We start from the raw sequence: 23,394 nt of genomic DNA, 5'->3' as shown, positions 1-23,394 counted from the left end.
CGATGATGAGAGCGGAAACAGAAATTTGGTCAGCAAAGAGGAACTCGATCGGCCCTCTACTAATAAGTCGGTGGCAACAAAGCTGAGCTTCTTCATCTTGGGATTCCTTGTGGCCATGACCATCAGTGCCATCATTGCCTTTCTCGTCCCTGTGGGTTTGCACGACGGTCTACGTTGCGCGGAATCTCCGTAGCATTCAGAACGCAAGGATGAGTTGGCGAGAACACTGTATATGCTACGGCGAATGGATGGAAGAAATATCCTTTGCAAATGAGGGGCTTCGCGTGCCTACGACATCGTGTCAAGAATCAGATGGCTGAACCAGAAGCTTGCCCATGACTTTGCCACAGCGGAAAAGATCCCCAAACGCCTCGGCCGCCTTATCCAGTCCGCGGACTACATGCAGCGGCGCAATCCTCGGGAGCCCGCCATCCTTCTCTATGCCCTCATATATTTGCTGCTGGAAGCTCGCCATGTACTTGCCGGCCAGATCGGTGATGAGGAACCCGCTGATTGTCAGCCTCTTATAGACGACAGGTTGCCAGAGCCACGGAGAGTCCGGTGTTGTAGCGCAGCCAGGCTCGTCGTCGGCGCCTCCAATGTTGCCATACTCGTCGACGGCGTCGCACACGACGATCCGCCCGTGGACCTTCATGCAGGTCGCTGCCGCGCGCAACTGGGCACCGCCAACACTTGCAAAGTGGATGTCGAGCCCTTCCGGGGCAGCGCGGCGCAACAACGACTCACCCGTCTCGTGGCTGTCTTGGCGGTTGAAGACAAAAGCATCGTCGAATATGCCAGTTTGTCGGAGCCAGTCGACCTTGTCGATTGAGCCGGCCGATCCCACGACCCGGAGCCCATCTCGCTTGCTAAAATAAGCCACCGTCAGGCCGACCGTGCCTGCCGCCGAACTGACGAAGATGGTTTCGCCGGACTTAGGCCGGCCGCACTCGTAGAGGCCGGCGAAGCCCGTGAGTCCGGGCTGGATGTCCAGAGCATGATAGATTAGCGTATCATTCTTCTCGCCCATAGACTCAGTGAGGTGTGTGTGTTTCAATACAAGTCATACGCCGAGGAGAAAAGGGATATGAAAACGAGGCCGGGCGCGGAAAAGGGGGTGGAGGTTCTAGAAAGCCCTTTTTACGGCGGGATACTTACAACACCAAGGACACCCAGCCAATGACCCGCATCAAGGCTGTACCCCTTCACACGTCCCCCGATGGGCACCACCAGGCGACGATTAGCAGCAACTGACACCTCGAGGATTACATATTGCGCCAAGGGGACCCTGGCGAGCCACACAGTCTCGCCGACGGGGAGGTCATGGACGGCGTCGGACCGCACGACGGTGCCCACGGCGCTCGTGCACAACGGCTCACCAACAGGCAGCGCGGGAGTGTAAGTCCAGGCGGAGGAGGAGTCCCTGAGCTGAGAGCGAAGAAATGGATCAAGAGAGGCCAGCTGGATGCGGACCAGCACGCCCTCCCCGTCGGTCATGGGTAGCTCTTTCACTACTAGATCTTTTCCTGGCTGGGGAAAGCGCCCAGTCGGCACCGAGCTGAAGATGAGTGTTGGATTGGACATATTAACGGCGTCGTAACCTTGCGGGTTTGACACGGCATGTAACAATGCTCCCAGGGGGCGAGAGGTAAGCTAAGGTGACGTAACGGTCTGCGCAAAACGGACTCTGCTGCTAGATTATTCTGTCCCCCAAGTCGATGACATGGACGCCATGTACATCATATCAGATGACGGCTGAGCACCTGCTCTGCTGCTTTCACCCTTGCCTTGGGCCAAACAAGTTCAAGTTGGGGCAGCCGGATCATCACGCATGGTCGTAAATTAGACTTCGAGACTTCGGCTCCGGTGTTTATTTTGTAGGCCTTGTAAACTCTACTGCACTACTTGCACAATCACAGTGGCTACGGAGCTGTCTACGCGTTATTGGACATCCAAACGATCTATGGCATGTCATGAATAATAGTGCAATAGTCAAACTTGTTTGCGGAGACCAGAGCTCGAGTATCATCGAATTCCTTTGCAAGGCAATTCAACTACAATGGCTCCATCGACCAAGACTTTGTATGAGGCTCTCAACACCACAACCCGCGACGACATCACTGCCGACGACAACGACTCCGGTGACGGATGCTGTTGTGATTGCGGTTGCCACAGTAGAAGACGGGCGTTGGAAAGACGTCTCCCTGCCCGCACCATACTGTTCTTCGTCCTCGCTGTCTGCACAATCGCCGCCTGCGCCTTCGCCCTCGGCGTCAAATCTTATCTTAGAATCTCACAGCCCGTGATCCCATTGGGTGCTGACCCATGGGGCCTCGTCCCCCAGGGTATCTACAGATCATGACAAGTCCATTACACCGCTATTCTTTACAGAATGTACACGGCTGACCCAAAGCAGAGGTGGGCCAGCCGGCGTCGTGGCGGTCATTCTACAACGACTCCCGAGACCCTTACTGGATGGACGAGGACACGTTCGACAACTTGGATGTCATCAGGCGCGTTGTCAGACGCCTCAAGTGGCTGCAGAATTGTAAGCACGTCATCACATCACTTTTGCCTGTCGTCATCGTTATTAGACGCCGATCCAACTAACAGATCTTCTTTCGAAATGGGCAGCCACAAATATACGTGCCAACGGCCAGAAAACTAGATATCGGGATTGGGGCGGCAGGGAGAACGTGTTACCGTCCTACCATGGATCCACGCCTACCGAAGTGTTCGGCATACGATCTTTTCATCAAATTCATTGCATTGTACGTCTAGCCTACTCTTTGATCTGCAGGGTAATGAGGCTGATCTCTTGTCCTCCCGTTCACAGATTGTCATGGTCGAGGACTACGGCCTTCGCCTACACGGCGAGCCCTCGCAGTGGACGCCAGGTCACGTCATGCACTGCATCAACACGATGCGGCAGCTTACGCAGTGCATGGCTGATGCCACCCCGATCTCCCTCGTTCATGGTGCGGAGAAACACCTCGGCGACGGCCAGCAGATGTGGTGCCGCGACTTTGACGGCCTCCGCCGTTGGGCTAACGCCCCGGAGCGCGGCCTCCGCTACGCCATCGTCTCGCCCCCGGGCGCTAAGGACGTTTATGACGAGATATGGCCTTATCCGGGAGACTTAGGCCCGCCGGCGGACTTGTGGTAAGCCCTAAGCGAGGACTGTTCATACAGATTTTGCGTCACGAAGTTCATTTTTTAATGCTGGAAAAGGCTAGAAAGGATCGATAGATGATATAAGCCGGCCTCGTAAGCTTTTGACTATTAATTGCGTGTCACCCAGGAAGTCTGGGTGTCCAGTACATAGTTGTGATCTACCTGCTGGCAACGCTGTCCTCTTTCTATGATGCAACTCGAATTCTGGATCATGATGGAGTATTCCATTAGTCAGATACACGGTGTCGCGGGTGTTCATCCGGAAATGCCCTCATTGAAAAGTGATTAACCTCACTCACACGTTCTTCTTGTTAACAGGAGCGAGTATCCGTTAGGCTAAAAGATGAAAACCCGTTATTCATTTGCTTGGCACTCAAAGACATGCCCACTCGACCGTGATTCGATACGTGACCTCCGTCACCGGAACTTTTAACCTGTCCACGTCGATGGGCATGTACTTTTGAATCGACTGAAGAAATTGGAGAACGATATTCCATTGTCCGTAACAAAAGTGATAAACAGACATAAGCTAAATAAACAATCATATTCAGAATAATTGTATTTCAGAGAGAAACATAAATTGTCTAACTAGATAGAATGGGTAGTGTTATATACAATCGCTTATCTCTTCTAAGACCGCCTTACCATCCATGATGTTGAAAAACATCCCTCGACTTCACACCATAACAAAACCCTGACCAAACAACATATAACAACCAAAAAACCTTTTAATACTGTCAGCGTCAGTCAAGGCCCTTCCAACCACCCTCATCACGGCACTTAGTCAAGTCACACTCCTCCTCCAACCTAGAAACAGCCGTAACGTTAAGACCCGAATCATAGTGGAAGGGCAGGGCACGTATCGGGTCCTCAGCCCATCGCACAAGAGCGCGAAAGTCGCGGCACCGTGGCACGCTGCTGGCCCAGCTCGCGCGGCGGATCTCGCTCATGGGCACACTACCGAATGGCTCCTGGTAACCCTCGGCCGTACTGTCTGCAGAGCAGGCAATGGACCTGTACCATTTGTTGAAGCAGTGAATAACGTGGTGGTCATTCCACAGCGGGCGGAACCCGTTGACGAGCAGGCCGTAATCGCGCAGCATCTCCATTATGCAGTGCATCTGGTGCAATCCTGATATGACATAGGCCTCGGTGTTGTTGATGGTGATCTTGGGATAAAGGAATTGCTGCCTGCCCGAATCGTCAATGTAGACGCCGTATTGTGAGTTGGCCTTCACCCCTGTGGCTTTACCAACTTTGCCTTTCTGCTAAGAAAGGATATGAAATACCCAATCCACAACATTAATTCCTTATACCCGTTAGCAGACCCTACTATCCACCAACTGACCGCATCAACACATCTCCATTTTATACGACGACCACGATGGAGTATTCTAATATCGAGAAATATCCCCGTTCGCCGTTGTCATCGTTGTCGTTAGAAAAGGTTTTTGCACAGCCTGAGCCCGAGATGCATAATCTGCTTGAGCACAAGGCGGGGTCTGGCAGAGCCAGATGGTCTCCGAGACTATCTATCGCTCTCCTTATCCGTCTTGCTTAACATAGCGCTCATCGCTGCTCTAGCAATCATTCTGCGGGGACGTCATGGGCCGAGCCGGCCTTCTTGGATGCCGCCAGAGAGGGTAGACAAGCACATCTTTCTTTCCCAACCAATATTTGGCCAGGGGCCCAATGTCACAACCGAAGACAGATGGGCTATGTTAATGCCAAGTTAGTCGAGCCGTTCCCTATACCTCCTAGATAAAATGGTTTCACAATGAAGAGCATTCCCCTTATTTCCTCCACAAAAGTCGAGAGATGCGTTTATTTTACGACCAGCCACAAAACGCACAAAAGAAGCATAAGCCTTGCGCGCATCTCTGATCCCATTACAGAAGGCAACGGCTGGATCAATGTGACGATAGACAATGGCGTGCTGCCTTATATGCCAGGGCTAGACCGTTCCTTGCCTGAGCAAAAGGCACGCCTGTCCGTCTTCCACCAACTGCATTGCCTGGTGAGTCGAAGCAAGTCGGGAACCATGAGCGCAGAATCGCTGACAAGTAACCTCTACTTCCCAGTACATGGCAAGAGATGCCTTCGTCCAAGCACGGGACGGACATCTGGAAAGGGTCCATGTGGACCACCTTTCTGACTGCTGGGACTATCTGCGACAGGGCATCATGTGCGCGGGCGACGCGACACTCGAGTGGAAGCAGGCCAACGCGAGTGGCGGCGAAGGTTGGGGATATCAGCACATGTGTAAAGACTACGCGCTGCTGTTCATGTTTGCCGAGCAGTATCGCGCCACGGAGGAACACTCACTCCGTGGCGAGTATTGAGGGGACGGATTGCCAATTGCTGCTACGTAGAGAAAATCGCCTGACGCCTTCCATCTAGGACGGTCTTGCCGTAATCCAAAATCCTTGTTGTTTGCCACGAGATAGACGCTTAAGCTTCAAAATATCACAAACGAAACAAAAGATCTCTGACTTCTCTCTCCATTTCTTTGACACTACTTAGGTATGGATGATGATGGGAGCCATCATAATGGCCATCAGACATGTCTGCCTGTGATGGAAGACAGCTCCCCTCCCCCCCTCCCCCCCTCTGTGCATGGGTATTTGGCAGACACCAAAACAAGTGCAGCAATGACAACTCTCGAGATTGAGTTTGTCACCACCAGGCCTAAATATGCTTCCAATTAGCCGATGGGCCACCGTGCTAACAGTAAGCCCACTCCACTCCTTGGAGGACAGCATAAATCTACTCCATGTGTAAGCCAGCCCATCGTTCCACGGCCTATCCGACCAGCCCTCAGAGAAAGATCAGTCATCAGGAAACACATCATGTCGTCCGTGGAGTCCATCCAGAGACTAAGCTACAGCACGGAGGCCGACGACGAGACAACCCGGTTTCTGAACCAGATCCATGAACAAGCAGCTTGGGGACGCGAGAGGCGGCGCCTGAGATGGGCTGTGTGGCTATGGTTCACGACCACTTTGCTCTTCGCCGGGTTCTCAACCTGGCTCACAACGAGGCAGACATTTATGAGCCATTTTGGATCGTTTGAGACGGGATACGCGACAGATTTCAGTAAGTCTTCGTCTCTTGACACCCCATACGTTCTCGCTCTCTCTCTCCGGTCTTCCCTCTTTCTCACTGTCTATCACGTGTGCACTCTGTGTTCTGTCATTTCATCTATTCCAGTCGGTAGGATTTGTATTTTTATCGCCCGGATGCCCATAGGCTTACTCGATTCCGAATCATAGAAGCAGCAGTCGAGCACATCGAGCTACACGTTTCGACTTTCGAGGGGACCCCAGCTTTTATGGATGACGGAACTGAATACATACCTGGGCGAAAGGATGGAACGCAAAGACTGAAATTCACGGGCACGCCAAGCAGAGAAATCGACGTTAACTGGTACGATCTTCACTTGGGCGAGGGTAAGTACACCCATGACACAAGATCCTCCGGCAAAGTGTAAGTGCACGGTAGCTAACGAAGATGCCTGGATGCGTTGTAGGTCACTTTTTCATCGTCACCGAGGACGAGGCTCGAGAAGCATGGGGTCCGGAATATGTGAAATACTGGGAACCAAGAGCAGGAGGTTACGTTGCCACGTATGTGTAGCACATATTCCTTTGTCATCGAAGTCTGCGTCGAAGATGCTGTCTCGACTAACGTTTTCGTTCCCCCGCAATCAGCGTCGAGGTCATGCACCTTATCCACTGTCTGGCAAGTGATACTCCCCATCCCCGACCGTGGCCCTTCTCCCCCATGTGATAATGGCCGCCGTTGACACGATGTACCTAGGACCACATTCGTAAAGCCTTCCATCCCGAGGCCTACCACGACCCGAATCCCGTCCATGGAATCTTGCACAGGGACCATTGCATCGAGTCGCTGCTGCAGCTGCTGGTGTGCACTGCCGACTTGACACCTATCCCATCCACCTATCGCCTCGGATTGGGAACAAATTACATCAACACGGACCGTCCACACACCTGCCGCAGCTTCCCCAAAATTGTAGACTTTGTGACGAAAAGATTCAACGGCACTTTACGTGTGGAACCGTACGCTGAGGCCGCCTGGAAGAATCAACCGTAGGCCTGTGGCTTGGGGTGCGATGGTTTGGCTGAAACGTTATCAACGGCTTCATAATGACCTGGCACCAGCTCTAAAAGATAGCTTCTGTTTTGTTTAGGTTTCCTTTATCTAAGCTTTTAGTGTCTAAAAAGAGAAAATCTTCACTAAAAAGTTCTAAATTATCAATATATATCCTGCTATTTTCTTGCTATAACAGGTAGAGGGTTTAATAGGTGATATTAAGACTAAAACCTATATAGAGCAGCCTAGCCTTACTAACTAAATAATTACTAACCTACAGATGAGATCTTCCTATAAATCACCTTTTACTATATCTAAGAGGTTATAATTAGTAAAGTCTAACTAATTTATAGGTATTGCTTGTTTTTTCTATTTCTATTTAGGGTTTAAGCAAGAGACTTCTACAAACATTGTCATCTCCAGCGTTACAACCTAAGATACAGTATAAGTTTTTCCAGCGCTTCAGAATACAAACAGCACTTAGCCACACTAAAATTGAAGGTCGGAACCATCTTCTGGCATCTGGTATGTGCCGCCTAGGTTGACGAGATACGCGAGGCTGTTGAACTCGGTGTCAATAGTTTTAATAGCCCAACCTCTCATAGGACCGGCTTTCTCGACGGTAAGGATCTGGATGCCCCTAACAGGCAACCTCGCCTCTCCAAAGGCAGCCGTCCACTTGAGCACGATCGTGTCGCACGTGACAACATCGACTGTCCGGAGCGTAACGGGCGTCGGGCGCCCACTCTGCCGCTCCAGAGCAGCCTTGAGCTCGTCTCGGTCGCGGTACGTCGGCGCGCCCAGCGGCTTGCCCGCCAGTAAATTCATGCCGTCGCAGCGGGCCACCACTTCGGGAGCCACCAGGCGGTCCGCCGCCGCCGCCGAGTAGTTGCGGATCAAGGCCTGGAAGTCGGTCGCCAGTTGGTACCCGTCCTCCGGACTCAAGCAGGTGGGGGTGGAAGATGACAGCAACAGCGCTTGTTGATCCTGTTGGTGCAAGACGTCTTTCCACTTGAAACGGACGAAGAAACCTACCGCCTTTGAGAATAAGAGAACGAAGCAAAGTCGGCGTGCCATGATAACCGTGTGAGCCGCCGCTCTCGGCAAATTTCTCGTCAATAGGGGTGGCTGAACAATGCTTCTCTCCTTCACGAGGCTACGAGGTAGTTCAAGGTACCGGAATAACGGCCCGATGTCAAGCCCCCATGGTAAGTCCTGCTGGAACAGAGCATGTTCGTGGTGATTCCATTAGTGTTATGTATTACCTCACAAGAAAGGTTCATGACCATGTGGACGTTATAGTTACATCCTGCATGTGTAGGAAACTTGCTCGCATCACATAAACACAAGTCGGTCTGATACCTGCTTAATGGAGGTCCTTCAGAGTTGCAGTCCTCTCACAAGCAGATTGATGATGTCGCGGCTATCGTAGGCAAAACTCAAACAACGAGGAAGACATTAACGGGGAGGAGAACGAGAAGCCCGTTGACATATCACGCCACATATGGCAGTCAACCGCCGAGACATCGCGCAAGGTTGGTGTGTTTTGGGTTGCGTTGGGCGATATCTTCCACCAACGTTAATTAATCTACCGGATTTTCTGCCTTCCTCGGCCTGGAACAAAACTCTGTAGATTTGCCTTTGTCTGGCCTGACAACGAACCTTTTGCCTTTCTGGTACAAAACGTTATGTGTTACTCGGGTTAGCAAGAAAAGCCATCCCAGCGGCTGCCACAAGCCGCCAAAAGATACCTTACGAATATGACCCCAATTCTACCCCAAATTCAGGGTGGACAAATGTTTTGATTCGGTTCAATTATGTCTTCGCGTATTTCCGTGTACTTTAATTAGCTTTGCTCCGCATGTTTCTGGCGTCGTGTGACAGCCAAGGTGATAGTTCGTAACTTAAAAACCCCTGAACCTTCCCTATCCATTGGAACGGCCATGAGCTGCTTAGTGATGAGTCGAACAGAACCTCTAAAATAGTTAGCCGCATCCCCAAACAAGTTGTCGATCCAACCGCTGACGTACTCGCCTGGCCTTTCTTAACAGAAAGCAGTTTGATCAAGGCAGCGCTTACACTAGTATTGCCTAGCGTTGCAAATACAGTGTCGCCTTGCAGCTGCGAGGCTTTACATACCTTGATTTCACAGCCCTTTTTGGAGTCTCTCATGTAGAGCTTGGAATAGAGGGGTCAGGTCACATCCGGCGTCGGAGAACATGGCAATTATGCGATTCTGCTTCACCAGGTCCAGCGGACTGTTGTATGTATATACAGTTATTGTGAATTCCATCTTTTCCACTGTAGTATGGCCTCGGACTTTACTGATTGCCTTCTCAGTTGCATCAAGCATCTCAACTGGGGTAAGTATCGGCTAGTGTTGGAGCATCAGTTATCCAATGCCGGGAGGCACGACCTATTAGTCAACCAACCCCGCCACGCTTTCCCCCTCTGTTGGTCTGTGTGCACGCATGTGTGAGAGAGGGGATATCGCAGGGAGCTTCAATTCTCCAAAAGCCATGATGCTTGAGCAAAGACGACGTCGTGGCGCCTGTCTTTTGTGCCGCGAGAAGAAGACACGATGTCCGTACCCACCTACCTTCCTAGTATGTTTGAACCAAAGGCTGATGATAGGATGTATTGATACGCAATTCAGGCGACAAGAAACAGCCATGTGTAACCTGCCAAGTGAGTCCGAGTTTTCTTGTCTTTTTTTGCCTTTCTTCTTTTCTTTCTGCCATTCTCGCCTGTTAGCACCAAGAGCTAACACAATGCACCCCGACCCCAGCGGACTGGGCAACAATGTTTCTATCCGGATTATGCGCCTCGCCCACGTCGAAGACCCGCGTCTCTGCGGTCCAACTTTCTCATGTATTCTCCCAACGAAGGCTGCCTCGACCTCGGATATGGGTCTCCGCCCAGAGCTGGTGCCGACTACCGTAATTTCATCACGACTCACCCCCAGCTGCTGTCTGTTCCTCGCCCACTTACTGCGGGCATCGCCGGTCCCAGGTCCGAGATACTACAACTGAACGGCTGCAACCGTGGCCTCCAGCAGGGCTACTACCCAGGCGAGCTATCGGACGGGCCTGACTGCCGATTCCCGTTGCCCTTCGCAGTTAGCGAAGCCAGCGCGGCCAATGCCTCGGACTCAAGCGATCTGCATATTGATGCCATTCAGGAGGAACAAGCCACTCCATGGGGCAGCTCTAAGCCAATCGAGAGGGCGAACTCCGCCCGCAGCTCTGTCGGTTCGTTGGATGACGACATGGAATGGGCCATCGACTTGGGCTGGATAACCTCCGAAGCCGGAACCCCCTCTCAGTTCCTCGAATCGTCCGTCACGACCGTCGTCGACGACTTGGAAAAGCCAATCAGTTACAAGGCGGCCTCTCAGATAGTTTCCCCCGCGAATACACAGCAGCCGACTGACATCGTCCTCGCCAACGACACAAAATCTGAGTCTAGCGCAGGTGTCACGGCACCGCTGTCGCCGTCTTCCCCGGGGAGGCCTAGAATAAGCGCATCTTCACAGTCTCTCTACGGGCTGCGCGACACTGTCTGCCGTTTGCTCGGCAACCATCAACAAGATATTGCTCGTGCTCTGTCCGTCTCTGAAGATAAGACGCCAAACGCTAGCAGGACCGCGAACCCAGTGCCGGCTGGCGAGTCGGATTCATATGACGGCTCTTGGTGGATGCTCGAAAGTGACGCGGCTTTACAAGCGTATATTGCAGGTTAGTGACTATGAGTCCCAAAAGGGAAAGGGAAATAGAAACGAAAGTGAAAAGTCTTTGTGGACCACGTTCTTTTTTGATATTACTTGCAGCCGAGTTCAGACGCTGACATATAACACATCACAGCCTTTAGCGACTATTTCTATAGGTCCGTCTGGTCTCTTCCGTCGCTATGACGTGGCAGTGTGACTACGTGACGCGCGTTCTGACGGTCAACGTTCCCAGTTTCATTCCAAAGGCCAACATCGAGGCCCGGCTCAAGGAGGCTCGTCTCCCGGACGCAAGCCATCTCGTCCGTGGTTTCGCAAGCGCTGTCATCGCCCTTGGAGCATACTACCACCGACAACACGGATTTGCCGTTATTGCCAGTTGCAGTACCCAGAAACAGCAGCAGAAGAAGCGTTCCTCTTGCTCACACAACGCCGGTGGCGGACATCTCGAAGATGCCCGGGCGTCGTGGCGTCTACATGCCGCTCTTGCATTCCGCGGATGTGTGCGGGGTTTGCCTAGTCAGCTGCTGAAACTTCAGGTTGGTTTCCGTGGTAGGTCCTGGGAGAAATGGAAAGGGAAGAGGTCTTGTGGAAAATGTAACGTGGTAGTAGCTGATGAGTAACTGAGCTGACGTTTTATTCTATCAACTTTAGGTGTCATTGCTCATGGTCAGTTAACTATGCTGAATCCTTGTTTGCTCACGTTTCTCGCGCACTGCTCTCCCCCCATGCTGACAATTCCCCGCAACTTACAGGCCTCTATTGCAAGCGAGTGCGATATACCATCTCTTGTCACCGAAAATGTGGCAATCGCCGCCATGCACGTTCGCGAACTGGACTTGGCACAGATTGATGCTGTTGATGACGAGTCTGTGCTCAGTTGGGCTTACTCGTACGTGCTGGACGTCTCTTACGCTCTTCATCGAGGAGCACCTCCGGTAAGCCAGTCTGCTGTTGATTCGGACGCCCGTCATACGCATTCATAACGCAGAAAACCATGTCTCCCCGTGTGTTTCACGACGAGAAGCTTCCGGGGGAGACAGAACGTCAACGACAGCTGATATCTGGACCAAAGTATTGACTATTTCAGACGCTCGACTGCGATTGGATAGACGGTTCGGATCCTCTGAGCCACAGCTCCGAAGGGGACCTGTTAGGTATACGCTCCCTAGCGGCTGTGATGCACCGTTGTTTGCGGAGGCAGTTCAGTCCCCGGGCGTTTTACACGTACTCTTCGGCGACGGTGATTCCTGGCGGCGGCAGATGGCAAAGCCATCAGAAGTCCCAGGAACAGTTGCGATACTGGGTCGAGCTCTTCCCCGATTTGAACTTGCGGATTACCCCAGGGAACAACGGCTGTCTGCCCACCAGCACCGCACGTATGGCCTTCTGCATGTATCACCGTGCTGTCTTCCTAACACATTGCCCGTGGATTGTTACTGCTGCTGATTTTCACGCTGAGCCCATCCCCGAGCATGGAGGGGTTGGGGATCAAGATGCCCTTGGACATGGGTGCTGCATTCGGGCGTGTCTGGAATCGGCCCAGCAGGTCATTGATGCCATCCCTTGCTTTTTTTCCCAGTCGTCATGCGGCACAAGGCTCGAGAGGTATGCGAAGAGACCAAAATTCATAGACCTTCTTAGAAGATGAGCTGACGCATAGGTTCGATTCAAAAGGCAGACAGTAGAGAGCCTGGTGTTAACTAGCTTATTCCTCATCATCTATTGCAAGGTAAATGGGGAAGTTCCCGGGGAGCATAGACGAAAGGCGAATGCACTGGCCGGGCTATGCCACGGATCCCTAGCCCGTATAAGTCTTGACGAGAGCGATGCCAACAACGACGGGGATGGCGATAGCGTCGACAACAGTCACGGCCATAGCGGTCATCACCTGACCCTTGAGCGATTTAGCTTGCTCGTGTCGATCGCCGATCGCTGTGATCCCACGTAGTGAGAAGAGATCATGTAAGCCAAAATGATCAAGAATCATTGAACAAAGCCCGAATTCTATTGGATCTGCTTAAGATGATCTGACTTCTGAGTACCAAACCTGCGTCACAATCGTATACCAACCTCTATTCAGATGAAACAAAAAACACCTCGCTATGCAATCCGACTTCCGAACCTCTTCGCAGCTACCGCCCTTAAGCCGGTGTCGTAGTGTTGCTCGGAGCCGCACCACCGCCGCTGCCACCTGATCCACTCAAAGAAGGGCTGTTCTCGGTATCGATTCCGATTGTAATGTAGCCAACCATGCCGTTGCGAATATCAACTCCATCCAACGGAACGATATCGATGACAGGGTTGTAGCCGTTCGCGAATCCCTCAGAGTAGACAGAGTCGACGTCGTTGGTAGTGCGGTTGATCTCGGTATGCGACACATAGGGCTCGAGGGCCATGATCTCCTGGGAAACCGTCTCGTTGAAATATAGTTGACCAATAGAGTTGGTGTTTCCCGTCTTGACGGTGCCGTTGCTGGTGACGACCCAATCGGTGAAAACTAGTAAAACATTGTTAGCACAAATCTCGATGTCCATTGTTTTCCAACTCACCTTGCGCGTGAATGTGAATAGAGCGCTGAATGTAAAAGCCAGGGAAAATTGTCTTCATCTCCAGAATACCATCGTCGTTGGTGGGCCACATTCCACGCAGCCATGTAGTGTCATCGGTATGCAAATCCGTAGTACCAATTTCGAAGTCGGTGACATTCAGTGACTCAAGGAGCTCACGGAAATCCGTGTTAGGATTACGGCCCGTGAAACTAGAGTAGCTTCCCGTGGCGTTGCAGTGCCAAAACGCAACAAGCGCGTTTGGAAGAGGCTCGCAAGTTGCCATATCAATGACACCGACGTCAAGGGTAAGAGGCACTCCGATTTGGTCCTCGGTCATATCCTGACGCAGGGTCTCTGACCGGGGCCAGTAGTAAGGTCCGGCGGTGACATCGGGCGCGAGGACGCAGGTGTTGTTCTGAAGATCTTCGTAGTACGGAGCCTCGGTCACGATCGTGACGCTGCTGTTGCCGGATCTGCGCTCGAGGTAGGCGGCTTCTTGGCGCTTTTGAAATCGCTTCTGCTTGAAGGCCGCGGACCCAGCAGCACAACGCTTGGAAAGGTTGGCGTGGCGCTTGACCACACCAGGAGCGACCTCCTTGTGGGCGACAACGGCGGAGGCCAGGAGGCCAATGGACGCGAGCGAGTGTAGTTTCATCTTGGAGGAAGATAAAGAGTGACGGAAAGAGTGTGATCGCCGTTGTTTGAAAAGATTGGATGACGAGGGTAGAGATGTTTACAAAACAACTACCCCCGCCTCTATTTGTATCAAGCTCCTTTTCATTTCGTGATCGCTGCTTTTCCCCTTTCACAACAGGCTCACTGGCCGCGGATCGCCCTTCGGGGTGAAAATTCCCATTGCGCCCCTTTCCCCTGGGCGACGCGGTCTTCTCCATATTCCCCAGTCTCCACGCATCAGTGTCCAATGCCTCTTCCTCTATCGGAACTACCGATACGCGTCACCAAGAGCAACCCTTGGGAGGCTGAAAGATTCATAGCCTAGTCCAGAACACCTAACTCCCGTACCAACAAATCAAAGTCGATCTAATTCACCCCGGTACGTAAGCAAAGAGGTATGGTTGGTTAATCCAAGGAACAAGTCCATTGTCAAAACCAATGAAACAACTCGAATACAGACCCCTCAATATCTAGCAAGCCCTATCCAATATTTTTTTGACGTCAGGTTCGTGGAAGCTGACGAGGCTGTCCCTACAACCCCACTGAAATCGGGATGTGGGCGCTCGGAACTCAAGTTCAACAACACCACCGCCCCCGTCGTGTCGATCTTCGTAGACATGACTGAGAAGCCGCCGAAAATTCCCATATTCAGTGTGACATCGGCTGGGAAATGAACACGCACAAGCGAAGGCGATGGAATTTTGCGCTCTCTTAAAAGGTGCACCAAGAGTGCTTTATTCACGTCGTTCGGCATTGCCGCTGAGCCGACGGTTCATGGTGCAATGTTGATGGAAGCCTACGAGGTAACACTCATAGACAAACGCAGAATTTCACTACATTCATCGATCAATTAGCCTATGAATGAGGACTTTCAGTCGTTCAATGGATGTTACCCGGGAGGCTATTCTTAGGCCCGTCCCTTTTGCGGGGGCTTAATTATGCGGAGGCCCCTGTGCATTTCGACCTGGCGACGCGTGTCTATCCGAATACTCATACTCGGATTCGTATCGATGTCTACCAAGCCTCGCGGAAATCGTCCGCCGCGGTCTGCAACCCTTGTATCTGATTAACAGTTCATACAGATGATTCCTTGTGTTCGAAGGAAAGGATTCTTCAGTAATGGCAATCTCAGTGCGTTGCAATACCTTTCGCCTGAGGATTTGTCCCTCTAAGCATGAGAACACAAGCAATAATGCCGAAGTAGAGAGCGCCATAAATTTCATCGTTCGCATTTTACCAAGACTCCGTAGCCCCGACTCAAGTAAATACATGCTGACGGTGTGCTCCGGCCCCACCGGGTGCAAGCTCCGGGCGGGGGTTGGGTGGCTCGGCGTCGTGGCTTCCGCCACATCCCGGAAAACGACTTGAGTTCGGATTCTTATCCATGTCAAAAGATGCGAGACAGATAAATTGAGAAACCTATACTGCCAAAGAGCGTCGCTTGATTGGCAGGCACTGAGATTTTGACAGCATCACTGCTATCGATGGCTTAGTTTTGGCTTGCGACGGAATTAAGGTGAAGGTCAACTGAAGATGGAATATGAAGGAAGAAAGAATCAAAATAATCCGTGTGTTGAATTTGTCAAGTTCCCAGGTGAAGCCAGAGGCTTCAGGCGGCATTTCTCGTGAAAGGTCTTGACAAGCCGAGGTCGACAATACGGCTCAAGTGTGGAATTCTCACGTGTCGCGAGACTACAAGCAACGGTCACTTTGTCGTCAGACTTATCAGTATCGACAGTATCGATAAAAACGGTGAGCATGCAACAACTCTGATCACATTCCGAGCATTGTTGATGATGTGCAAACCAATGGGTGACGTACAAATGGCCTAGCAATATTTCCAATACGCTGCTCGATCCCGTCTGATTCCTACCAAGCAATTGGCCGTGGGACTACATGATCCATATAATGATAGTGACCTCTGGGCAGCTCCATCTTGACTATATTGAAGAATGGAAAAGAGTGTCAACTCAGTATATTGTTCAAGTCGAGACTCAAATCTGCCATGCATCAACTGCTGCACCCAGTAACACATGCCCATCAGTTCTCCCCAGCCGGCCGACAATCATACGGCCACCTATCCGCGTTACTCTGAGGGAACAGACCCTTCTCAGGACACGAATATTGGCTCAGTAGTCAAGGCTTTGTCTAAGAAATCAACTCAGAGTTCAATGATCACGGGTACAGAGTGACTCCTGGAGCAATCAAGTACAACTACAATGACAATCCCGTAGGTTCTCCTTGATGGATGATTTCTTCGGAATGGCTCAATACATTGTAATTATAATCAGACCATTTGAATGATTACGACATGAACTCAAAGATTCGGGGTCTTACGAGCATTGCTCACGACTCCCGGAAAGATCTTTGGTCGGCAATAGATGGTATATCAGGACCATGAGGTAACAATATTACAGCAACCCCAGATTAAAACGACCAAACATCCTCGTTATCAATGTCGGCACCAACAACGCCAACGAAAACAACCAAGTCGACTGTGTTTATCAGCTTATGGGTGGCATTATTGACTACGCATAACGTGCTGATGGGATGAGCCAGATTTGCGTGATGCTATGAAGTCCAGTGCAAAAGAACCGATCTGTCGGCAGCTAAAGGCCCCTTGTTCAAGTTGGGGCTTCCGCTCTTCGCACCTATACCTGAATCTGACACGAACCCCGATCTAGATTGGGAGGACGTCGAGTGTACAAATCCAGCCGTTTCTGACGCCGAGAAGCCTACGACAGAAACATGCGAATCTGTCAAGACCAAGTTGTCTTGAAATGAAGCCACTGAAAACCACGCGAATGGCCGAAGTATTGACGGAGTAATCTTTCCAGCTCAGGTGAGTATTTGAATTTGTGTCTACCACAGATCTTATGATTCTGGGGAAAGCTGAAAATTGCGTCAATATGAAGATTAGCAATTTTCTCTTATGACCCGGAACAGGTCAACTGCCACCGAATTGCACCACCAAACAACTAGGCGGTGTTGGACCTTGTCACGACATTGTTGACGGGCCAGCGGGCTGCCTCATACTGAACCCATTTTCCACCTTCAAAATATCAGTAGAGCCTCACAAAGCTCCCTAGAGAGCTCATAATTGACATCTTGTTTTAGACTATTTGAAGCTCCCGCGCAGCTCTATGGGAAGAGGCACACGATTACACTGCGCCAGCTTTTGTGTTCCTCGTGTGTCAGGGACTTGGGTTTTGCTGAGATTCTTGATATCTTGAGCGATGTCATCGACTCTATTTTGAAAACATGAATCGTTGATTAACCATGTCGAAGGGGATCGCAATGGTAGCAAATCCCGATCTATCAATGTTCGTCAATATCTTATGAACGAACTAGCTCGAAAAAATGTTCAACGTGGTCAAAGACATCGCCAAAAATAGACTTAGCAGCACCATCACCAATGTCAAGGCCTTCGTTTAATGGCAAGTCGTCATTAATGGGTGACTTACTTGGAAAGAATATGTTCAGCATCTTCGAGATCATGAGAAAAACCTTTCGTTGGGCGATGTTGGCAAATTCACTCGGAGATTGGACTATCCTGGATGCTGAGCAAATGTGGTCAAACAAAGCAGAAACACCTACGGTTTACATGGTTGGTGGCATGATCGGCTTCAATAACGGAGCTAATTCTGTCACATAAGCTGCAATATCCTCGGAACGGTGTAAGCAAGTCTATAATTCGCACATGAGTTGCGCTTATGATCGACTGAAGGTTATTCACGTCTGCAGTGACTTGTACGGAAACACCCCGGGTGGCATGTCAAAAGGAGACATCATCACAGGACACGTCGTGATAGCATGCAAGGGCAGACGGATCGAGATGAGGTACATAAAGTTGCAAGACTGAAATAGGGCGTTCACAACCTTCAAAGCCAATGGTGATAGGAACAGGGCCTGTCCCTTGTCGTCCTGGTACGCCCCTGACGATCAAGCCAAAGCCAACGTCACGGCGGTTGTGTACACCAATGCAAGGGCACCTGGAGTCTAAAGTCTGTTCATATGCGACTACTGAGAGGTATGAATGAATCACTGGGGTGTCCGTAACAAGCGTAATAAGAAGCCATCTGACCTACCTTACGCTTTCCCCTGCAGTCGTGTCGAAGGGTAGGCTAGTCTAAATCTTGTCGGAACGGCCAAGCAAGGATAGTTCGAGAAGACAGACGAAACACATTGACTCACGAAGAGTTCATTGGCCATGTTGAGCGGAAGCAAGACCTGCAGCTGAGAAGAATGCTTTGGTGGAGCTGAGCTTAGTGCGAGAAGATCTGAGATCCATTTATGCTCAGGAGGCTTCCCATAATACATCAGAGTCAATGGCTTGTCCAAACCAAAGGGATCGATCATGCCATAACATGCGGTTAACAAAGATACGAGGGAAAACGTAGACTGATTGAATTCAAAAAGGTGGTTTGCTGTTCTATCATTTTAAATCCGAGACCGATGAGCCGAATGCCTCCTCGGCGGCTGGTGCCGAGGCCGAGTCAGGTGTGTCCCTCAAACCACCACTCTCTTCAGTGGCCCTGAGCATCAGAACAAACCAATCTGTGATCTGTGACTGAGAATGACGACAAGTCCTTCCAATGATTGCGCGAACGCTACAACTTTGGCTCAGTTTCTGGGATTCAGATAGACATTCAGGTCACCCTTGAGCCACAATGTGTAAACCTCTTCCTCATCCTGCCACTTCTTTGAGTCTTCTGCAATCGTGAGATCGAAATTCCATAGAACTCTAGCCAAGATGATCCTCATTTCCACGTAGGCCAGGCTTGTAAAGTTAGCTCGGTAACTAGATGCTTTGGCCAAGAAGTCGCAACTAAAATAGACCATAGATCCGGGGTGGAGCTTACTTCTTTCCAATACAGTTCCGCGGTCCGAACGAAAACGGTTGAAGCGCATCCTTGTTATCATTGACGAAGCGCTTGTCGCCAAGCCACCGCTCGGGGATGAACGAATCAGGGAGAGTAAAATTTCTGGGGTCGCGGAAGATGGCGTAGTGCCAGACGCCAATACTGGTCTGTGGAGATTCTAGTAAGCTGTCAAGTCAGGGAAGGACTCCATTGGACTTACCCCGTGAGGAACAAACTTGTCGCAGATGACATCTCCGCCGTCACATACGCACCTCAGATTCGCGTTAGGTGACGGGGGATGCAGGCGCAAGGTCTCGTCTAGCACAGCCAACATGTAGTCTAATTTCTGGACGCTCACGAAATCAATGTCACCTTCTGAAGAGAAGGACTCCCGGACCTCAGTGACAAGCTTCCCCAGGACTTGGGGATTCATTGCTAGAAGGTATGTTGCAGCGGAGAGCGCTGTTGCCGTAGTCTCAGACCCGGCCCCGATGAGCAGATTAGCGTTGTCGTAGATCTCCTTCCGGCTCATGGTCTGTACAAAATTAGACGCCGGGGTTCTTCGCTGTCGAATCTCACAAAAGTTGGGCACTGTCTGAGAATGAAGCAACTTACCAAGTCTCCCTTCATCGTCATTGCCTGAATGAAATCAGGCCTAGGTGTTGCCAAGTCAAGTCTCTTATCAACCTTTGCGTAGGTCAAGTCCAAGTGCTCCTGCGCCTTTCTTTTGACCGACTCGGGTATCATTGCCTTCAGCAACGGCGCAAGTACAGCATACCTTCCAATAAGCCCAAGTAGTGCGTTCTGCTTGACGGCGCCGAAGATTGCCGAGACCCACGGATGATAATCGCTGTTCTGCAGGCACCCGAAAGGCTCCCCGAATGCCAGGTCGGAGATAATGTCGAACGTGCACCAATTGTACCAGCTTACCATATCCAGCTTCCGCGTGCCCCCTTCAGCGTTCTCATGCAGTCGCTGGATTAATAGGTCGACATACTGAGTAATAAGCGGTTGCTGGTTCATCATGGCTTGTGCCGAGAACCCATGCGACAAGAGCCTTCGGAAACGGCGATGGTCATCGCGGTCGGCGCCAATGATGTTACCGCGGAAAGGAGCATGGAAGATTGGATCCTTTGAGTGTTCTGCTTGCCCTTGCTTGCGGTGCCCGAAGATTTCTTTCCAAGCAGACGGGTCCGTATATGATAATTGGGCTGGGGCGATGCGGACGACGGGGCCGTATTGTGCATGGAGCCCAGCAATGTGTTTGTGAGGCTGCCCTCCAACTATCATCCAGGCATAGTAGAGATCGCTGGAGGCAGCTAATTTAGGACCTGGGTAGTGCCGCAGAGGATGTAAGAAAATGTTGTAGGCGACTCGTGCTATGGCGTATCCAATGGGCTGGTAATGGCATGTGTCAGACGGTCTACATTCGGTATGGGGTATTCTCAGCCATGACATACGAGGAACACAAGAGCAACCAAGATGTTTTCCCACGTAAATCCGTGACGGATGTCATTGCCGAAGAGGGGGGTGAGGGAAGGCATAGTAGTTAACGATATCCTGCGTAATGATGTAGTTCCTCCCCATCGGCTCATCTACACGATTGTATTTATATTCTATAGACTATGAGTGTCTTTAGAACTGACTTTGCCCAAGTTTGCTGCATCGGATGACAGGAGGACACCGAGAACATGTTCCTTGTCCGAATGCACGAGTCGTAAAAAGAATTCTCCGCTTGGATTCAGCCTTAGATTGCGATGAAGCCGTCTATCAACAGCATAGTTGAAATTTTCAATACGAATACGTCCACTTGCCCAAGATCTTGCTGTAGACGAACTTCTGTCAGCAGTTTGTGGATCCGTGTCAATGCGTCTTTGTGGATCACAATCGGCGTGGCGGATGTTTTTGAGACCCGGAAATGATTCCGCCTTGACAAATATACTGATCTCGAGGTTTACGAAGCGAAAAAAAGAGATGCCAGTTACAACGCAATGATGCCAAAAAGCGCATCTCTAATTTACCTGAAGCTCCGTCGCCTGATATCTGGAAGGCCGCCGTCGGTGTGGGGTCATTCTCAAAACCCGGGATCGACTCGGTCCTCAATCATTGAACGTCCTGACTGCAAAATTAATCACAGAATCTCAACGATTATAAGGAAATTAACGCGTCCTTTCTATATCTGAAGGAAGTCAGCTAATATCGCGCTCGAAATTGACAGCTTCTCTCATGGTGAGGGGGGGTCTGTCGCTGTGAACATTCGCACATCTGAGTTGCTGGGAATATTTGACTCAGCTCAGCCGAGACCCGGACAAACCATTCACGCTTGCTAGTGTCACAGTGTAGTATTCATTGCAATTTTCCGAATCGAGGAATTTGAAGCAAACGGACTGAGAACTCTGGATGTCTTCATCATCTCATGTAATAGCCTGGACGCCATCGTCTTCACAAGCATCTGTGAGTATTCGACGGTGATATCAGAACACCAAATTCTCTCAGGTACATGCTGCAGCTCATCCTACGCCAGTGGTGAGCATTTATGCTTCCACCCCCGGTCGCGCAACACCATTGTTTTTGTTTTTTTCAATCGGCCCAGGAAGTTCAAACTGCGAGCTTCTTGTGTGATCGAACGTTTTGACAGACCACTTGTGATCTCGATGAGAATACGAATGCCATTCGAAAGACTACATGCCGAAATTGAGTATGTGTTCTTGCTTATGCTAGGTCCTAAGCAAGGGTGTCAAGTTATCGCGTCTTGAACCTTGGACCACAGATCTCGATGGAGCCAGTGAAAAGAATTGGTTCCAGGACCGGCATTGACGATATGTCATTCATGGGAAACGCAACAGCATCCAAGGGAACCTGCATGGAGACCAAGAGCCGTACCATGCCTCTTATCGCGATGCTTTGCGCTGCAGCCAGTTCATTGGACAGGAAATTAAAATCGTTCCGCCCGGGAAGTCTGAGTTAGAAAACCCATCAGAGGCATCGAAGGCAGGAATAGTTGCTGCGGTGGAGCGCTTCAGTGATTTAACGGAAAGCAAACGACACACATGGCCAATTGCTAAATTCCCATACTGGAAGACAACGACGCGTGTCGCAGAAAGCAAACAATCGCAGATCGAGATTGCCGCGTAAGGCAGGTAGTCGTGTGCTGTGGAAACTTTGTTAGGGCGGACGCTAACCATAAGCTGAGAGCGACGAGGCCAGCTAAGCCCGGGTCTGCAGCGAACTGGTGAATCACCGCAGCCTCTTCAAGAATTTCGCGTTTCTTAACTCCACCCTTTGGCACTCGTGTAAATTCACTGTTATAAGCTTACATCGTAGCATAACATCGAAGATCACGAGTGTTCTGTATGGGTAGGGTGAACCGCCCGCATCCCGGCATATTATCTCCGAGGTACCGATCCGAGGTGCCGATCCGAGGTGCCGAGTGGGTCCTCGATCACCGGCGCCGCACCCGAGTCAGATGACACGAGGAGCCGGCATGAGCCCCGCCGAATAGACATGCAGGGGGCGGATACAGCCGCCGGCGACTTTTCGAAAGCTTGAGCACACATGGGCATCCAGTCAACTCATCGTTCAGGCCCCTAACAATCGAGGAAATACGCGCGCATTCACAAAAATGCCAAACCGGCTCACCGGTGTTGCGGGGGGCGCTTGTGAAGTATGAGCTTATTGACGGGCCACGGCTTTCGCTAGCCAGGAACCAGCTGCATGAGGGTGTCCGAATCTTATTGTCGGTCCACACGCAGACCAGTCCTACTCGCGGGCAACGTCGAACCATCGTGATGCTCTGGTTTGCTACCAGGATTGAATGATTGATAGAGATTAAACATCGGGATGGATGAAGCAAGGCTCGGTTGCATCGGCAAGTCTAGAGATACAACCCGCAATCCGTGCCGAATTGAATTCCGGTTCATGCCACGGCACCGACAGATACATCAGTGCTACGGCTACGCTAACAAAAATTTTGAAAACCAAAAACATACAACACCGGGCATTCGCCGGTCGTCACCGACCCGACTACTACTCCAGCCCTCATTGGCTTATCTATGGGAGAGCGGACGGGATCCCGAGTTTTCCAATGGGTATGGTCGTATGTGACAGTTGAAGATGCACAAGCCGACCATGGAGGCTTCGGTCACGGGGGAAAACAGCACACCATTGCGACAGCACTTGTATCACGTGTGTAGATAGCCACCTTTCACGAACACAGCCACATTTGATGGAGAGCTTGGTAGGAGAAGTTCAATAAGGCATCTTTAGAAAGTACGTTGATGGTGGTAGGGTG

The 23,394-nt window shown here is 50.9% G+C and overlaps 9 protein-coding genes across 9 annotated transcripts; 4 read left to right on the top strand and 5 right to left on the bottom strand.

The window, feature by feature from the left end:
- Positions 1-301: 301 nt before the first annotated feature.
- COL26b_009451 (putative secondary metabolism biosynthetic enzyme) lies at positions 302-1,497 on the bottom strand (the record flags this gene model as incomplete). Its single annotated transcript, XM_053182179.1, has 2 exons — positions 302-1,033; positions 1,159-1,497. The coding sequence occupies 2 exons, from the start codon at positions 1,495-1,497 to the stop codon at positions 302-304; spliced, it is 1,071 nt and encodes a 356-aa protein (XP_053033869.1).
- A 562-nt stretch (positions 1,498-2,059) lies between these two features.
- COL26b_009450 (uncharacterized protein) lies at positions 2,060-3,166 on the top strand (the record flags this gene model as incomplete). The annotated part of the gene is made up of 4 exons (XM_053182178.1): positions 2,060-2,141; positions 2,417-2,548; positions 2,614-2,771; positions 2,837-3,166. 4 exons carry the CDS (start codon positions 2,060-2,062, stop codon positions 3,164-3,166), a joined length of 702 nt encoding a protein of 233 aa, XP_053033868.1.
- Positions 3,167-3,758: 592 nt separating this feature from the next.
- COL26b_009449 (uncharacterized protein) lies at positions 3,759-4,283 on the bottom strand (the record flags this gene model as incomplete). The annotated part of the gene is made up of 2 exons (XM_053182177.1): positions 3,759-3,762; positions 3,970-4,283. 2 exons carry the CDS (start codon positions 4,281-4,283, stop codon positions 3,759-3,761), a joined length of 318 nt encoding a protein of 105 aa, XP_053033867.1.
- An 836-nt stretch (positions 4,284-5,119) lies between these two features.
- On the top strand, positions 5,120-5,516 carry COL26b_009448 (uncharacterized protein; the record flags this gene model as incomplete). The annotated part of the gene is made up of 2 exons (XM_053182176.1): positions 5,120-5,191; positions 5,256-5,516. 2 exons carry the CDS (start codon positions 5,120-5,122, stop codon positions 5,514-5,516), a joined length of 333 nt encoding a protein of 110 aa, XP_053033866.1.
- Positions 5,517-7,776: 2,260 nt separating this feature from the next.
- Positions 7,777-8,364, bottom strand: COL26b_009447 (uncharacterized protein; the record flags this gene model as incomplete). The annotated part of the gene is made up of 1 exon (XM_053182175.1): positions 7,777-8,364. The coding sequence occupies one exon, from the start codon at positions 8,362-8,364 to the stop codon at positions 7,777-7,779; it is 588 nt and encodes a 195-aa protein (XP_053033865.1).
- Positions 8,365-10,156: 1,792 nt separating this feature from the next.
- On the top strand, positions 10,157-11,029 carry COL26b_009446 (uncharacterized protein; the record flags this gene model as incomplete). Its single annotated transcript, XM_053182174.1, has 1 exon — positions 10,157-11,029. One exon carries the CDS (start codon positions 10,157-10,159, stop codon positions 11,027-11,029), a length of 873 nt encoding a protein of 290 aa, XP_053033864.1.
- A 167-nt stretch (positions 11,030-11,196) lies between these two features.
- Positions 11,197-12,000, top strand: COL26b_009445 (uncharacterized protein; the record flags this gene model as incomplete). Its single annotated transcript, XM_053182173.1, has 2 exons — positions 11,197-11,517; positions 11,770-12,000. The coding sequence occupies 2 exons, from the start codon at positions 11,197-11,199 to the stop codon at positions 11,998-12,000; spliced, it is 552 nt and encodes a 183-aa protein (XP_053033863.1).
- A 1,158-nt stretch (positions 12,001-13,158) lies between these two features.
- Positions 13,159-14,221, bottom strand: COL26b_009444 (uncharacterized protein; the record flags this gene model as incomplete). Its single annotated transcript, XM_053182172.1, has 2 exons — positions 13,159-13,514; positions 13,567-14,221. 2 exons carry the CDS (start codon positions 14,219-14,221, stop codon positions 13,159-13,161), a joined length of 1,011 nt encoding a protein of 336 aa, XP_053033862.1.
- A 4,643-nt stretch (positions 14,222-18,864) lies between these two features.
- Positions 18,865-20,126, bottom strand: COL26b_009443 (uncharacterized protein; the record flags this gene model as incomplete). The annotated part of the gene is made up of 4 exons (XM_053182171.1): positions 18,865-19,042; positions 19,104-19,270; positions 19,324-19,638; positions 19,719-20,126. The coding sequence occupies 4 exons, from the start codon at positions 20,124-20,126 to the stop codon at positions 18,865-18,867; spliced, it is 1,068 nt and encodes a 355-aa protein (XP_053033861.1).
- Between the last annotated feature and the right edge of the window lie 3,268 nt (positions 20,127-23,394).

This window comes from Colletotrichum chrysophilum (assembly GCF_026319265.1).
Source record: "Colletotrichum chrysophilum strain AFK26 chromosome Unknown scaffold_91, whole genome shotgun sequence".
Classification (NCBI taxonomy): domain Eukaryota; kingdom Fungi; phylum Ascomycota; class Sordariomycetes; order Glomerellales; family Glomerellaceae; genus Colletotrichum; species Colletotrichum chrysophilum.
This window is presented reverse-complemented; position numbering and strand designations above follow the sequence as displayed.